The 17,222-nt window shown below is 45.5% G+C and overlaps 1 protein-coding gene across 3 annotated transcripts in view; it reads right to left on the bottom strand.

Moving 5' to 3' along the window:
* The window catches only part of ZFAT (zinc finger and AT-hook domain containing), a 158,580-nt gene that overhangs the window by 81,849 nt on the left and 59,509 nt on the right, over positions 1-17,222 (bottom strand). For 2 of the 3 annotated variants that reach the window (XM_019973941.2, XM_070802415.1), the window contains exons 5-7: positions 17,019-17,169; positions 10,474-11,924; positions 9,417-9,649 (exon numbers count right to left, since the gene is read on the bottom strand). In XM_019973941.2, the coding sequence (XP_019829500.2) occupies positions 9,417-9,649; positions 10,474-11,924; positions 17,019-17,169 (1,835 nt within the window). Of the gene's footprint in view, positions 1-6,233; positions 6,336-9,416; positions 9,650-10,473; positions 11,925-17,018; positions 17,170-17,222 lie in introns of all 3 variants that reach the window. The other variant, XM_070802414.1, reaches the window with a different exon arrangement.

Below are 17,222 nucleotides of genomic sequence, written 5' to 3'. Positions count from 1 at the left end.
TGATTACTGTCTGGATCTGTCTCTCTCCTTTGGATTCCCCCTTTTATCCTCCTGGCCACCTCTGTCACCTTCCTCCCTCTTCTCTTCTCTGTGTAACTCCATGAACATCTCTGAGCGGTCCAGACTGTGGAGAGCACATAAGGAAGTGATTACTGGCTAGCTTGCACTCTCCCCTTTTGATTCCCTCTCTTCTCCTCCTGGTCACCTCTATCTCCCTCCTCCCTCTTCTCTTCTCCATGTAACTCTGTGAACCTCTCTGGGTGTCCCTCACTGTGGAGAAACTTTTCATCTTTAACCTAGATGTTTTATCATCGGTGCTGTATAGATGGAGAAGTCTTGAGGCTACTGTAAAAATAAGACTGAAAACCAGAGGCAGGAGGCTTAAGTCCAAATCCTGAGAACACCAGAGAACTCCTGACTCCAGGGAACATTAATCGACAGGAGCTCATCAAACGCCTCCATACCTACACTGAAACCAAGCACCACCCAAGGGCCAACAAGTTCCAGAGCAAGACATACCATGCAAATTCTCCAGCAACACAGGAACACAGCCCTGAGCTTCAATATACAGGCTGCCCAAAGTCACTCCAAACCCACTGATATCTCATAACTCATTACTGGACACTTGATTGCACTCCAGAGAGAAGAAATCCAGGTCCACCCACCAGAACACCGACACAAGCTTCCCTAAACAGGAAACCTTGACAAGCCACCTGTCCAACCCCACCCACAGTGAGGAAACTCCACAATAAAGAGAACTCCACAAAGTGCCAGAATATAGAAAGGCCACCCCAAACACAGCAATATAAACAAGATGAAGAGACAGAGGAATACCCAGCAGGTAAAGGAACAGGATAAATGCCCACCAAACCAAACAAAGAGGAAGAAATAGGGAACCTACCTGATAAAGAATTCCAAATAATGATAGTGAAAATGATCCAAAATCTTGAAAACAAAAATGGAGTTACAGATAAATAACCTGGAGACAAGGATTGAGAAGATGCAAGACAGGTTTAACAAGGACCTAAAAGAAATAAAAAAGAGTCAATATATAATGAATAATACAATAAATGAGATCAAAAACACTCTGGAGGGAACGAACAGTAGAATAACGGAGGCAGAAGGACAGGATAAGTGAGGTAGAAGATAGAATGGTAGAAATAAATGAAACAGAGAGGAAAAAAGAAAAATTAATTAAGAGAAATGAGGACAATCTCAGAGACCTCTGGGACAATGTTAAATGCCCCAACATTCGAATCATAGGAGTCCCAGAAGAAGAAGACAAAAAGAAAGACCATGAGAAAATACTTGAGGAGATAATAGTTGAAAACTTGCCTAAAATGGGGAAGGAAATAATCACCCAAGTGCAAGAAACCCAGAGAGTCCCAAACAGGATAAACCCAAGACGTAACACCCCAAGACACATATTAATCAAATTAACAAAGATCAAACACAAAGAGAAAATATTAAAAGCAACAAGGGAAAAGCAACAAATAACACGCAAGGGGATTCCCATAAGGAAAACACCTGATCTTTCAATAGAAACTCTTCAGGCCAGAAGGGAATGGCAAGACATACTTAAAGTGATCAAACAAAATAACCTACAGCCCAGATTACTGTACCTAGCAAGGATCTCATTCAAATATGAAGGAGAAATCAAAAGCTTTATAGACAAGCAAAAGCTGAGAGAATTCAGCACCACCAAACCAGCTCTCCAACAAATGCTAAAGGATATTCTCTAGACAGGAAACACAGTAAGAGTGTATAAACTTGAACCCAAAACAATAAAGTAAATGGCAACGGACCATACTTATTAATAATTACCTTAAATGTAAATGGGTTGAATGCCCCAACCAAAAGACAAAGACTGGCTGAATGGACACAAAAACAAGACCCCTACATATGTTGTCTATAAGAGACCCACCCTGAAACAAGAGACACATACAGACTGAAAGTGAAGGGCTGGAAAAAGATATTCCATGCAAATAGAGACCAAAAGAAAGCAGGAGTAGCAATACTCACATAAGATAAAATAGACTTTAAAACAAAGGCTGTGAAAAGAGACAAAGAAGGACACTACATAATGATCAAAGGATCAATCTAAGAAGAAGATATAACAATTATAAATATATATGCACCCAACATAGGAGCACCGCAATATGGAAGACAAATGCTAACAAGTATGAAAGGGGAAATTAACAATAACACAATAATAGTGGGAGACTTTAATACCCCACTCATACCTGTGGATAGATCAACTAAACAGAAAATTAACAAGGAAACATAAACTTTAAACGAAACAATAGACCAGTTAGACCTAACTGATATCTATAGGACATTTCACCCCAAAACAATGCATTTCACATTTTTCTCAAGCGCACACGGAACCTTCTCCAGGATAGATCACATCCTGGGCCATAAATCTAGCTTTGGTAAATTCAAAAAACTTCAAGTCATTCCAGGCATCTTCTCTGACCACAATGCAGTAAGATTTTCTCAATTACAGGAGAAAAACTATTAAAAATTCCAACATACGGAGGCTGAAAAACACGCTGCTGAATAACCAACAAATCACAGAAGAAATCAAAATATGCATAGAAACGAGTGAAAATGAAAACACAACAACCCAAAACCTGTGGGATACTGTAAAAGCAGTGCTAAGGGGAAAGTTCATAGCAATACAGGCATACCTCAAGAAACAAGAAAAAAGTCAAATAAATAACCTAACTCTACACCTAAAGCAATTAGAAAAGGAAGAAATGAAGAACCCCAGGGTTAGTAGAAGGAAAGAAATCTTAAAAATTAGGGCAGAAATAAATGCAAAAGAAACAAAAGAGACCATAGCAAAAATCAACAAAGCCAAAAGCTGGTTCTTTGAGAAGATAAATAAAATTGACAAACCATTAGCCAGACTCATCAAGAAATAAAGGGAGAAAAATTAAATCAATAAAATTAGAAATGAAAATGGAGAGATCACAACAGACAACACAGAAATACAAAGGATCATAAGAGACTACTATCAGCAATTATATGCCAATAAAATGGACAACTTGGAAGAAATGGACAAATTCTTAGAAAAGTACAACTTTCCAAAACTGAATCAGAAAGAAATAGAAAATCTTAACAGACCCATCACAAGCACAGAAATTGAAACTGTGATCAGAAATCTTCCAGCAAACAAAAGCCCAGGATCAGATGGCTTCACAGCTGAATTCTACCAAAAATTCAGAGAAGAGCTAACACCTATCCTACTCAAACTCTTCCAGAAAATTGCAGAGGAAGGTAAATTTCCAAACTCATTCTACGAGGCCACCATCACCCTACTACCAAAACCTGACAAATATGCCACAAAAAAAGAAAACTACAGGCCAATATCACTGATGAACATAGATGCAAAAATCCTTAACAAAATTCTAGCAATCAGAATCCAACAACACATTAAAAAGATCATACATCATGACCATATGGACTTTATCCCAGGGATGCAAGGATTCTTCAATATCCACAAATCAATCAATGTAATGCAGCACATAAACAAATTGAAAAATAAAAGCCATATGATTATCTCAATAGATGCAGAGAAAGCCTTTGACAAAATTCAACATCCATTTATGATAAAAACCCTCCAGAAGGCAGGAACAGAAGAAACATACCTCAACATAATAAAAGCTATATATGACAAACCCACAGCAAACATTATCCTCAATGGTGAAAAACTGAAAGCATGTCCCCTAAAGTCAGGAGCAAGACAAGGGTGCCCACTCTCACCACTACTATTCAACATAGTTTTGGAAATTTTGGCCACAGCAATTAGAGCAGAAAAAGAAGTAAAAGGAATCCAAATTGGAAAAGAAGTAAAATTCTCACTATTTGCAGATGACATGATCCTCTACATAGAAAACCCTAAAGACTCCACCAGAAAATTACCAGAGCTAATCAATGAATATAGTAAAGTTTCAGGATATAAAATCAACACACAGAAATCCCTTGCATTCCTATACACTAATAATGAGAAAATAAGGAAACAATTCCATTCACCATTGCAACGAAGAGAATAAAATACTTGGAATATATCCACCTAAAGAAACAAAAGACCTATATATAGAAAACTATAAAACATTGGTGAAAGAAATCAGAGGACACTAATAGATGGAGAAATATACCATGTTCATGGATCTGAAGAATCAACATAGTGAAAATGAGTATACTACCCAAAGCAATCTATAGATACAATGCAATCCCTATCAAGCTATCAACAGTATTTTTCACAGACCTAGAACAAATCATTTCACAATTTGTATGGAAATACAAAAAAACTCAAATAGCCAAAGCAATCTTGAGAAAGAAGAATGGAACTGGAGGAATCAACCTGCCTGATTTCAGGCTCTACTACAAAGCCACAGTCATCAAGACAGTATGGTACTGGCACAAAGACAGAAATATAGATCAATGGAACAAAATAGAAAGCCCAGAGATAAACCCATGCACCTATGGACACCTTTTCTTTGACAAACGAGGCAAGAATATACAATGGAGAAAAGACAATCTCTTTAACAAGTGGTGCTGCGAAAACTGGCCAACCACTTGTAAAACAATGAAACTAGAACACTTTCTAACACCATACACAAAAATAAACTCAAAATGGATTAATAATCTAAATGTAAGACCAGAAACTATAAAACTACTAGAGGAAAACATAGGCAAAACACTCTCCGACATAAATCACAGCAGGATCCTCATGACCCACCTCCCAGAACATCGGAAATAAAAGCAAAAATAAACAAATGGGACCTAATTAAAATTAAAAGCTTCTGCGCAACAAAGGAAACTATAAGCAAGGTGAAAAGACAGCCTTCAGAATGGGAGAAAATAATAGCAAATGAAGCAACTGACAAAGAATTAATCTCAAAAATATACAAGCAACTCCTGCAGCTCAATTCCAGAAAAATAAACAACCCAATCCAAAAATGGGCCAAAGAACTAAACAGACATTTCTCCAAAGAAGACATATAGATAGCTAACAAACACATGAAAAGATGCTCAACATCACTCATTACCAGAGAAATGCAAATCAAAACCACAGTGAGGTACCATTTCACGCCAGTTAGAATGGCTGCGATCCAAAAGTCTGCAAGCAATAAATGCTGGAGAGGGAGAAAAGGGAACCCTCTTACACTATTGGTGGGAATGCAAACTAGTACAGCCACTATGGAAAACAGTGTGGAGATTCCTTAAAAAACTGGAAATAGAACTGCCATATGACCCAGCAATCCCCCTGCTGGGCATACACACCAAGGAAACCAGAATTGAAAGACACGTGTACCCCAATGTTCATTACAGCACTGTTTATAATAGCCAGGACACGGAAGCAACCTAGATGTCCATCACCAGACAAATGGATAAGAAAGCTGTGGTACATATACACAATGGAGTATTACCCAGCCATTAAAAACAATACATTTGAATCAGTTCTAATGAGGTGAATGAAACTGGAGCCTATTATACAGAGTGAAGTAAGTCAGAAATAAAAATAACAATACAGTATAATAACGCATATATATGGAATTTAGAAAGGTGGTAACGATAACCCTGTATGCGAGACAGCAAAAGAGACATAGATGTATAGGACGGTCTTTTGGACTCTCTGGGAAAGGGCAAGGGTGGGATGATTTGGGAGAATAGCATTGAAACATGTACATTATCATATGTGGAATGAATCGCCAGTCCAGGTTCGATTCATGATACAGGATGCTCGGGGCTGGTGCACTGGGATGACCCAGAGGGATGGGATGGGGAGGGAGGTGGGAAGGGGGTTCAGGATGGGGAACACATGTATACCCATGGCGGATTCATGTCAATGTATGGCAAAACCAATACAATGTTGTAAAGTAATTATCCTCCAATTAAAATAAATAAATGTATATTAAAAAATAATAATAAATAAGGACAAGTACAGACTAGGCACTTCTCCAAGACAGGCACTGATTTTCAATGTTTGCTGAAAAGCCACTATGCCCTGGATGGAAGCAGTAGCACCACCACTGTTACTATGGCTTCTCCTGCTACCACCAGTAACAAGAAGGAAGAGCTAGTGTAGACTGCCTCCCCCCATGCCTGGACTTGTGCTGGGTCCCTCACAAATGTCCCCACGGAAACCCTGGAGGCCGGGACTGTCACTCCACTTTTACAGACAAGGGGTCAGAGACGTTAGATAGTGAGACCACACCACTTACAAGTGAAGGAGTCAGGATGCAAGACCAGAATGAGTCCGCTCCTCCCAGGTGAAGGCTTGTAACAGTCATGGTGCCCTGAACATCGGGTGCCTGCAAGGGCTCCTGTGAAGGCACACAAGCCAGGAAGAACAAAGGGGAAGAGACTGATATATCCTGACTATCCACTGGAAGCTTGACTTCCTGCTACTTCACATGTCTGTGTCGGGATGAACCTGATTTAAAAATAGGTTCCCAGGTCCCCCTCACAAATTATGGTGGAGGTATGAGCCAGGAATATCATTCATAACAATTACCCCTGAGTATTGCTGATTCAGAATGTCATAAATTACATCATCGGGGTTAATGACTTGCAAACTCATCTAATGGGACCTACAAAGGAGGTCACCCTTTTGACATTACCACCAAGAACATACGTGCACACACACTGGCATATAAACACACTGAAACATGGAACTAAAGGTCTCAGAAAACAATACCTATTACCTTGTTATGGGTAAAGAGTGCTGATTAAATTCTACTTCATTCTATTTCATTTTTAAGATACACTACATTCAAAAAACTAAGATCGTGGCATCCAGTCCCATCACTTCATGGCAAATAGATGGGGAAATGATGGAAACAGTGACATTTTGGGGGGCTCCAAAATCACTGCAGATGGTGACTGCAGCCATGAAATTAAAAGACGCTTACTCCTTGGAAGAAAAGCTATGACCAACCTAGACAGCATATTAAAAAGCAGAGATGTTACTTTGCCAACAATGATCTGTCTAGTCAAAGCTATGGTTTTTCCAGTGATCATGTATGGGTATAAAAGTTAGACTATAAAGAAAGCTGAGCGCCAAAGAATTGATGTTTTTGAACTATGGTGTTGGAGAAGACTCTTGAGAGTCCCTTGGACTGCAAGATCAAACCAGTCCATCCTAAAGGAAATGAATCCTGAATGTTCATTGGAAGGACTGATGCTGAAGCTGAAGCTCCAATACTTTGGCCACCTGGTGCGAAGAACTGACTCATTTGAAAAGACCTGATGCTGGGAAAGATTGAAGGCGGGCCGAGAAGGGGACAACAAAGGATGAGATGGTTGGATGGTATCACCGACACAATGGACATGAGTTTGAACAAGCTCCAGAGTTGGTGATGGACAGAGAAGCCTGGCATGCTGTAGTCCGTGGGGTCACAAAGAGATGGACATGATTGATCTGAACTGAGTTGTAATCCACTGAACTAACTTCACAATCCTCTAATGGATCATGACCTGGGGGCTGAAAAAACACTGACCTGGGTGTTCCACATTTATTTTCTAGCTTAATCTTCACTATCCTGAGAAGTCAAAGAAAGTACCATACCTCCATTTTACAGAGGAGAATACTGAGGGTCAGTGATGCTAAGCAATTTGCCCAAGATCACAGAGGTGGCTATGGGGTCTGAACATTAACATGCTAGAACCAAACTTGGTTTTCTCAAGTTTCCCTTTCACAGCATTTGCCCAGTGCTGTTAAAAAAACAATGGGTTCAGAAATGTCATTGACTAACTTCCTTGACCAGGCCCCCATGTTTCCTTGATGGCAATACATCCTTGACTCTGAGTCACGCTGCCTGATCACTGATGGGAGGGAGGAGATGGAGGGAAGCAGCTACAGGGAAGTGCCTGTACAAGCACTGAGCCAAGTTCTTTATTCAGAGCGATCCATTTAACGGCCCGATAATCCAAGAGACCTACGTACGGATACAAAGACATACGTATGTGTACATGTATATTTTGCATATAGAGGTGTGTGTGATACACGTGTGCACACGTGAGTGGGTGTGCATAATGCATGTGTGGGTATGTCTGTGCATATACTGTGTGTATAAAGAGTCAATATGCTTTTTAATACATATTTCACAGAAGGCTACTGAGTCTCAGAGAGGACAAGCAATTTGTCCAGTGTCATACAGCCTGTGTGATTACTGGAGACAATATCTGAATCCAGTTATCCAACCTCAAAGCATGTGCTCTTTATACCCACTAAACCCAAAATACCCTGACTTTCCCTTGGTAATGCACTTCCCGAGTGTTAGTGATTTCAGGCCAGGAAACGGAGGTGTCAGATCAAGCTTCTGAAGCCTTGTTCTGCGCAGAGAAAGGAACGCGGTCAGAGCAGAAGCATGCCTGGGCCAGGTGCACCTCCTTTACCACTTGAAGAGTCTCGAATCACGCTCTCAGGGTAGAGGAGCATATGGCAAAATAAACACTCACTCACTGTGTCACAGGATCACCCACTGGAGAATCAGATAACTTTTACCACCATGAGACTATTTAACAGCACCTTGAATTAACATATCACTTTTAAAAAAATGCTTTACAGACATTCTTTCGCAGGGTCTCCAAGGAATAACGCGATAATATCATCAGTGATCTTCAATGTTGACTGCGCTCTTACTATGACTCAAACAGTGTGTCTAGCGCTCGGCAGGCATCATCTAACTTAACCTCTCAACAGTTTTTAGTGGTGGCTATTAGTATTATTGGCCCTATTATTAACGGTCCTTTAAACCGTCATTTAAGAGAGCGGTTCCCCAACCATTTGGGGACCAGGGATGGGTTTCATGGAAAACAAAGTTTCCACGGACAGGAGCTGAGGAGGGGATGGTCTCGGGATGATCCAAGCATATCATGTTTACTATGCCACCGCTACTCTGACAGGAGGTGGAGCTCAGGCGGTCATGTGAGCGAGGGGGAGCGGCTGGAAGCACAGATGAAGCTTGGCTCCCTGGCCCGCCTCTCGCCTCCTGCTGTGCAGCCCAGTTCCTAACAGGCCATGGACTGCTACAGGTCCATGGCCTGGGGGCGTGGGGGGAGGGGGACCCCTGATTTAAGAAACCTTTGCTTTATTTCTGTTCTGTAGATCTTTCTTCTATAGGCTTTCTCTGATGCTGAAAAATCTGCAGAGGAAGCCAATGTTTTCAATGGGATCATCTTCCCAACAGACGCGAGGCTCTCCCTGTGAGAAGAGCCCTGGGGTGAAGGAAGGCCTCTGTTAGCATGAAGGGCCTGTGTCGTGAGAAGGGCCTCTCCGTTCTCTGGGGTGGATGCTCACACACCGGGCTCCCGAAGGAGCAGGGGCACCTCCGTGCACATCGCCGAGAGCAAGCGGGGAGCACCCAGGGGAGATGGGGCTGCCACTAGGGCGGGCTACTTACCAGCTCAGTGTGGACTTTAAGATGTGCCTGCAGCTTATATTTATCTGGAGTCGAGTAGTCACAGCCGTCAGTGGGACACTTCAGCAAGATGTTACTGTGTTTCTGAATTACATGGCGTTTAAGGCAGTTTTTGGTGATGGAAGAATAGTGACACTGGGAGCAATAATACAGATGTTCCCGGGTGTGGGTGCGGACATGCATGTCAAAATGCACTTGGTACCAAAAAAGTTTGCCTAAAAAAATATTTTCACATGAGAACAAGGAAGTTTCTTTTATCCTGAATTTGATCTTTTTTTTAATTAGTATTAGTATTATTTTATTTTTTTAAGAACTATCTTCCTTTCCCTCTCGTGCTTGTCCGGGTCACCCTTCACACTTTGCACCACATCTCTGTCTGGAAATGACTTTTCAAAGGTGGCAGGTGGCAAAAATTAAGGGTGCTGCTACTCCTTCTGCATGACATCAGTGCTGGGAGGAGTAAAGGAGCGCTTACCGAGGACCAGTTATGGTACCACGTATGTTTACGCACATGGGTGACATCACCAGGCTCTAAGCTCCGCGGGCACCTGGGCCATCTCCCATGGGTCCTGACCGCTCTCAGGAGACCCCAAGGCCAGGCTTCCACCGCGAGCTGCGAGGGATGCACTCAGCGTCTCCCTACAAAGAGCTGCAGTCACTCCCGTTAACATCTCTCTGCCCACCTAGGCAACGGCCACAACTTACTAAAGCTGGACTTTTAAACTTCTCATGCGACAGAAGAAAGGTACCTCTTGGCTAAAGCTCAGGCGGGGGCCATAGGATAAACCTCCGCCTCGCAGGCCTGGCCAAGCCAGCGGGTTTGGCTGTCCCAGCATCCTAGCTGCCTTCACAGACTTCACAGGCTACTGCACCATGGTGGTGCCATTGCTATCTACCCAGGACGGCGAGCTCACTTAGAAGGTGTTCTTTGCAAAGAGACACGAGCTCAACTCAAACAGGAGGTGGACCCGCAGCCAGGTGGCCGGATGGGCTGCGGGGAAGACAGCCCCCCAGCCTCGTGCCCGGCCCCACCCCTTACCACAGTATTCACACTCCAGGTCCCCGTACACCTTCCGGATCCTCTCACACAGGCCGGTGTTCATCCGCCTCTTCTGCAAACTGTCCAGGATCTTCATGAAGGCAGTGAGACCGGCCCGGTGCTCGGGGGCGGGCGTGCAAGAGGCAGGCTGGCACAGGGCCGCCTCCCTCCCACCAGCTCCCGGGGGAGGGTCTGAGGCCTGAGCTGGGTTGGACCTGAGGCCTCTGCTGGGATCTGGGCCATCGCATGAGAAGGCTGCCACTTTCTGCCCCTCGGCTGGAGGGCTCTTGGCGCCCGGAGCCTCGGAGTTTGCTTCAATGCCTTTGGCCTTGGACAGCAGAGGTGCCACGTCCTGGCCCTGAATTGGGGCAGCGCCTCCCTGCTGGGTGTCACCGGTCTTCTCGGGAGTAGCAGCGGGAGCCTCAGCTGTGGGGGGATCGCTCTTCATCAAGAACTCACTGGAAAGCCCCGCGTGCGGACGGAGGTCCGGGGACATGGCGGAGGCTGCCAGCTCACTGGGTGGAGGGGCCGGGGCGGTGCCATTGGGCTGGGCAGCGGCCAAGCGCACCGGCGAGGCGGGCACCTCCGCAGGGGCCCTGGGCTCCACTGCGGGCCGTGCCTGTCCGGGGCTGGCTGCCTCCTTGGGCACGTTTACCCCCTGGAACACGAACTCCTCTTCTGCCAGTTGCAGCTGCCCACCCAGGGCCTCCTGCTGGATGTCCCCGCCGGGCTCCAGGAGGCAGAAGCTTTGGTTGATGGAGCTGGTGAAGACGAGAGTCTCCTGGGCGGCCCCGTGAGCCTCCTTGATGTGCGCACGCAGGCGGATGGAGCTGACGAACTTCTTGGGGCACAGGGCGCACACGTACACGAACGGGTGCTTCCGGACGTGCAGCTCCAGCGCCTGGTACTTGGTGGCGCCATGGCCACAGAGCTCGCAGGCGAAGGGCCACTTATCACCGTGGACCAGCATGTGACGGTCGCGGTCCAGCTCGTTCTTGAACTTGCGCTCACAGATGTGGCAGTCGTAGAGCAGCTGCCGTTTGCCCTCCCTCGTCATCAGGCACAGCTCATCCAGGGCCTCCTGCACCGGCTTATCCTGCGGGTCGTGCGCGTCGCGGATATGCTTGATGAGGTTCTTGACGTCCGAGTACTTCTTCTTGCAGAAGCGGCAGTGCTGCTTGATCTTCTTGTGCACGCGCTCCACGTGCACCTTGAGGTGGCCCTTGCTCAGGCAGGTGAAGGAGCAGCAGTCGCACGCGAACTTCTCGCCCGTGTGCTTGCGCAGGTGCACGTTGAGGTTGGCCTTGATGGCGCTGGCGTAGCTACACTGGGAGCACTTGTAGGGCTTCTCCTTGGTGTGGATCCGCAGGTGGGCCTGCAGTGAGTGCTTGAACTTGAAGACCTTGTTGCAGTACTCACAGGTGAAGATCTTGAGCTGGGTGGGCCCGAGCCTGGGAACAGAGGGCAGCACGGTTATGGGTGGAGACCCTGCACCTTCCCCATGCCTCCCACCCACCTTCCTTCTAGGTGCCAAAACACCCAAGGCTTAAAGGTGAGCTAGCGGACACTGTGGCTGAGGATGGGGGAGGCATTCATTCATCAACAAGCAAGGCTGGACGATCTGCAATCCACAAATGATAGTCACCAAAGGGCTGCACCTTGTACCAGGGACAGGAGTTGACTGGTGAGCCCAGGGGGTGGGTGAGGCTTTTTCTCCTCCAAACTGCTGCCTCAGGACTCTGCCCAGGTTCTCCAGGCAGATCCTCAGAAACACCAACGATCATTTAGTCCTGTTAATCAGACACCATTAAGCTGTACCCACGGTTAACTGTATGGCTTCCCTGGTGGCTCAGTGGTAAAGAACCCGTCTGCCAGTGCAGGTGACACAGGTTTGATCCTTGGGTTGGGAAGATCCCCTGGAGGAGGGCACTGGCAACCCCCTCCAGTGTTCTTGCCTGGAGAATCCCATGGACAGAGGAGCCTGGCGGGCTACATATAGGGTCGCAAAGAGTAGGACAGGACTGCAGCAACTTAGAAAACTGGCATTGTAACTGTCAAGTCTATTTATGGAACTAACCATACGACTATGTTTGACCAACACAGGTTGCTCTATGTTTTAAACAGAAAATATTTAAACAGACTGCAGCCTGTAAACACCAGAGGGTACCAGTCTCCTGCTGTAATTAAGACATTCAGATCTGAAAGTAGGTACTATGCCTGCATGCTAAACCCAAGGCAAATTTAAGGAAGCAAATCTGGATATTTCTCAAAGGACAGAGATATCCAGAAGGTGATCATTTTACTTAGTGGAAGAAACTCTGGGTTCATAGTGTTAATTAAATAAACAAATCACGGGCATTTCCTTCTCTAAATGCAAGGTCTAAATCGTCTTAGGAGAATCTCTGGCTCTGATTTCTTTCGATTATTACACGGATGCCTGGTCAGGCCCTCAGTGCTGGCCCTCACCAACGGGGATGAGTCAGAAGAAGTGGCCAGGCCACCCGTGCTGGGCTCCCAAGTGTGAGCCTGCGTCTGTGGGTTGACTCGCTGAGCTGTGATGTCGTGTGATTCCTATCACATTATCTCACCCCAAATGTCCCCTTATTCAGTTCAAGAGGCACTCTCACACACTGCTTGCAAGCATTCAAGCAGAATTTTAAAAGATCAGACACCTTGATCCAATTATCCACTGGACTCTATCTGCTAGGAATCTATCAACAGAAAGAATACAAAATGCGAGTGAAGGTGCTCACTGTGCCATTTTTCACAATAGTTAGGAGTGGAAAGCTGCTTGAAGGCTCCAACATAGGGAACTAATTTGCACATTTTTTTCACTCATTCTTTCATTCATTTGAAAAAGTGTCCCAGGCACTGGGGACACAATGGGGACAAAAACAAACACGCGCCACGCTCTCTCGGAGCCCACCTTCTAGAGGAAGCACTGGCCAGTCTGATAACCATACAAATGAGCAAACAGGACCAGCTCCCTGCTGTGGTGGAGAAAGACAGGATGCTCTGGGAGCCCAGGCCAAGGAGGACCGAGCTGTCCAGGGGACAGGGCAGGCCGCCCTGAGATGGGACATTTGAGCAGGCAGCTGAAGTATAAACAGGAATTAACCAAGTCCGGGTATGGGAGGCAGAAGGGTGGCATCCAGAAAGAGGAAGAGGTCGGGAGAGGTCAGGGAAACAAAGCATCCTGGAGGTACAGTGGTTAAGACTCCGGGCGTCCACTGCAGGAGGCAAGGGTTCCATCACAGGCTGGGAAACTAAGATCTCAAATGCCACATGATGCAGCTTCAAAAAAAAAAAGACCCAGGAACAGACTTTCAGACACAAGCGGTGGGGAGGAAGGAGAGGGTGAGATGAATAGAGAGAGTGGCATGGACTCGTATCCACTATTATATGTAAAACAGATAGTCAGCGGAATTTGCTGTATGACTCAGGGAGCTCAAACCAGGGCCCTGTAACAACCTAGAGGGGTGGGAAAGTGTGGGAGGTGGGAGGGGTATGCAAGAGGGAGGGGACATATGTATACCTATGACTAATTCACGTTGATGTATAAGTAAGTGTTAGTCGCTCAGTCGTGTCCAACTCTGCCACCCCACGAACTGTAGCCCTCCAGTCTTCTCTGTCTGTGTGATTCTCCAAGCAAGAATACTGGAGTGGGTTGCCATTCCCTTCTCCAGAGGATCTTCCTGACCCAGGGATTGAACCCAGGTTTCCTACATTGCAGGCAGTTTCTTTACCGTTTGAGCTACAGGGAAGTCCTATGTGGATGTATGGCAGAAACCAAAGCAATATTCTAAAGCAATTATCCTTCGATTAAAAATAAATAAAAAAATTTTTAAAAGGACCCAGATGGCTGGAGCAGACGCTGGAGCACAGAGAACCAGAGGGAGACGTGGCCTTATAGGCTTAGTTCTCCTAACAACAATGTGAAGCCTTAAAAGCTACAACCAAATAGGCATTTTTATAAAAAGTGCACTGGCTACAGTGTGGAGAGCTGAGTAGGGGTCACAGGATAGCCTCATGATATTACCGCATGTCACTACAAGGCACAGTTTGCGAATAATTTGAGTAACAAAGGAAAGTAAGTATAATGTGGGTAACTATTAAAAGCAGGATACAAAATTGCATATAAAATATTATAAACTCAGTTTTATAAAATATATGGGCTGAAAAAAGACTGAAAGGAAATACATTAAAAATAATAACGGTGGTTATCTTAGGGGAGTGAGGTTATGACTGATTTTTTTTCCTTACAGTTTTCCTGACTTTCGTCATATAAAAAGCCTCTTTCATAACTATTTTATAATTTAGATTATAAAATATTAATAGAATGCTTGACAACAGGAATACAGCCTCCATCTACTGATTAAATATTGAGTACATTTACCTGTAACCAGATAAGCATGGAGTTTTGAAACTCTCCCCAACAGACTTTTGAAATATTATGAAGAGTCTACAAATCAAGCTGTGTTGAGACAAGGGTGGTCTTCAAAATTAATTGTATCTCAGTTTTGCCACAGGAGTCCATATTTTTACAACTTCACTGACACATTCAGTTGCTCACATTTGCAAGAAGAGAGGACTGAGGCTAGAAATTAATAAGACACCCCAGATAACACAACGTTATAATTTAACAAGACCACTTTGCAAAGATGTGATCATTTAATCCCACCACTAAACTGAGTCAGGTTCTATTAGACAGTCTCATGTATGGTGCTGAGAGGCTCAGAGGCAAAATCACTTGTGTCCAGTCCCAGCAGAGCAGAAGCCTCCAGTCTGTCCTAATCTTCCTCCCCGCCCCACCCCCACAGTGCCTGGAACATAGCAGGTGTCTGAGCTGTTGAACTGAAGTCCAGTAGAAGGATCTAGGGGCTTCCCAGGAGGCTCAGTGGTCACGAATCCGCCTGCCAATGCAGGAGACGCCAGTTTGATCCCTGGGTTGGGACAATCCCCTGGAGAAGCGCATGGCAACCCTCACCAGTATTCTTGCCTGAAGAATCCCATAGACAGAGGAGTGCTACAGGCCATGGGGTCACAGAGAGTCAAACACAACTGAAGCGACTGAGCACATGCAGAAGGGTCTAGAACCAACCCAGGACTGGCACTAAGTCTCACACTCTCATCCAGAATGCCTTCTTTCCCCTTTTCAGGAAACAGGGAACCCCCTGTCTGGCATCTTCTTTGTCTTTCCTCTCAACCTGGAAAATGTGTGCAGAGCTTGGGCGATGGGAGTTTGCTGATCCACGTCAGCAGGTATGTACCATGGCCAAGACTGTGACCACAGGGAAGGTGTAGGGGTCAGGCATCAGTTCACCCAGTGTGTCTGGAGGGCAGTTTTCAACGTAGGTTAAAGTCTTAACACTCATATCCTTTAAGACAGCAATTTCAGGGACCTTCCCAGTGATCCAGTGGCTAAGACTTCAGGTGGTTATCTTAGAATGCAGGGGGCCGGGGTTTGATCCCTGGTCAGGTAACTAGATCCCACATGTAGCAACTAAGACGAGCTGCAGTCAAATAAATATCTTTTTCAAAAAAAGACAGCAATGTCAATTCTAGCAATTCATCCCAGAAGAAGTCCTGAAGAAGTACTGAAAGGAGGAGGGACCAAAGCCTTGAGCACAGCATTGCCTGCCAAGCAAAAACTGACTCTGGTAAACTAGAGAATCCACACAACAGCAAACGCACTTTAAAAACATTATTTTCTGAAAAGGAAAAGTTAAACATGGTAAGTTTAAAAAAAAATAGGTTGATAACAGTGCCTTTGGTGTTTTGTGTTAGGAAAAAAGTAACAAAAAAGTAAGTAAGTAAGTGAAGTGAAGTCGTTCAGTCACGTCTGACTCTTTGCGACCCCATGGACTGTAGCCCACCAGGTTTCTCGGTCCATGGAATTTTCCAGGCAAGAGTACTGGAGTGGGTTGCCATTTCCTTCTCCAGGGGATCTTTCCAACCCAGGGATCAAACCCGGGTCTCCCACATTGTAGGCAGATGCTTTACCCTCTGAGCCACCAGGGAAGCATTGTGAAAAAATTATGGTGGCCTGTGAACCAAGCTGTCTGTAGAGGTAACCTCAACCAGAAGAGGCGAGATGGTTACAGCAGCTGTGCGTTATAAAGACTCTGGAAGTTTCTACAGGACGCTTGTGTTACTTACGAAACTAAGGGGGAAATAAAGATCTCCTTTTTCATTATAAATTGTGCAGCTATGAAAACCAGTAGGCTTACTAAGTAAGGCCTTGTTCACACCACTTTTTATTCAGGTGAAGCATACGTTCGCCTTGAGTAAAATGCTCCACCTTCATTAAGCCAACTGGCGCTGACTTTCCCAAGCCAGCTGGTCTGCCTTGCATCCCACAGAGGCTGCTTGGGCTCAGCCAGCACACCACGAGGCCATCATGGAGGGGCTGGTTCTTAGGTTCAAGTCAAGAAACCAGAACGCCTTACCTATAGCTTAGCCAGCAGAGTCCTGGTAAGTGCACATTCTACTCTCCCACCCTCTGAGGTGGGGGCTGGGGTCACACACAACAGAAGGTGCTTTACCTGCTGGACTTCATGGGCTGCTCGTAGGCTGTCTGCTGGATGGCATACTCCTGGTACCCTCTCCGGGGTGCCAGGTCAGCTGCTGTGGCCTCGGGGTCTGTGGCTCCTGTTTCCGGGGGCCCGGCCTCCACTGGAACAATCTTGGTAGCGCCTGAGAGAGAGGCACAACTCGGTGAGAAAGAAAGAGGCACCTCGAGGTCCCTG

The sequence above is a fragment of the Bos indicus genome, chromosome 14 (genome assembly GCF_029378745.1).
Source record: "Bos indicus isolate NIAB-ARS_2022 breed Sahiwal x Tharparkar chromosome 14, NIAB-ARS_B.indTharparkar_mat_pri_1.0, whole genome shotgun sequence".
Taxonomy (NCBI): Eukaryota; Metazoa; Chordata; class Mammalia; order Artiodactyla; family Bovidae; genus Bos; species Bos indicus.
This window is presented reverse-complemented; position numbering and strand designations above follow the sequence as displayed.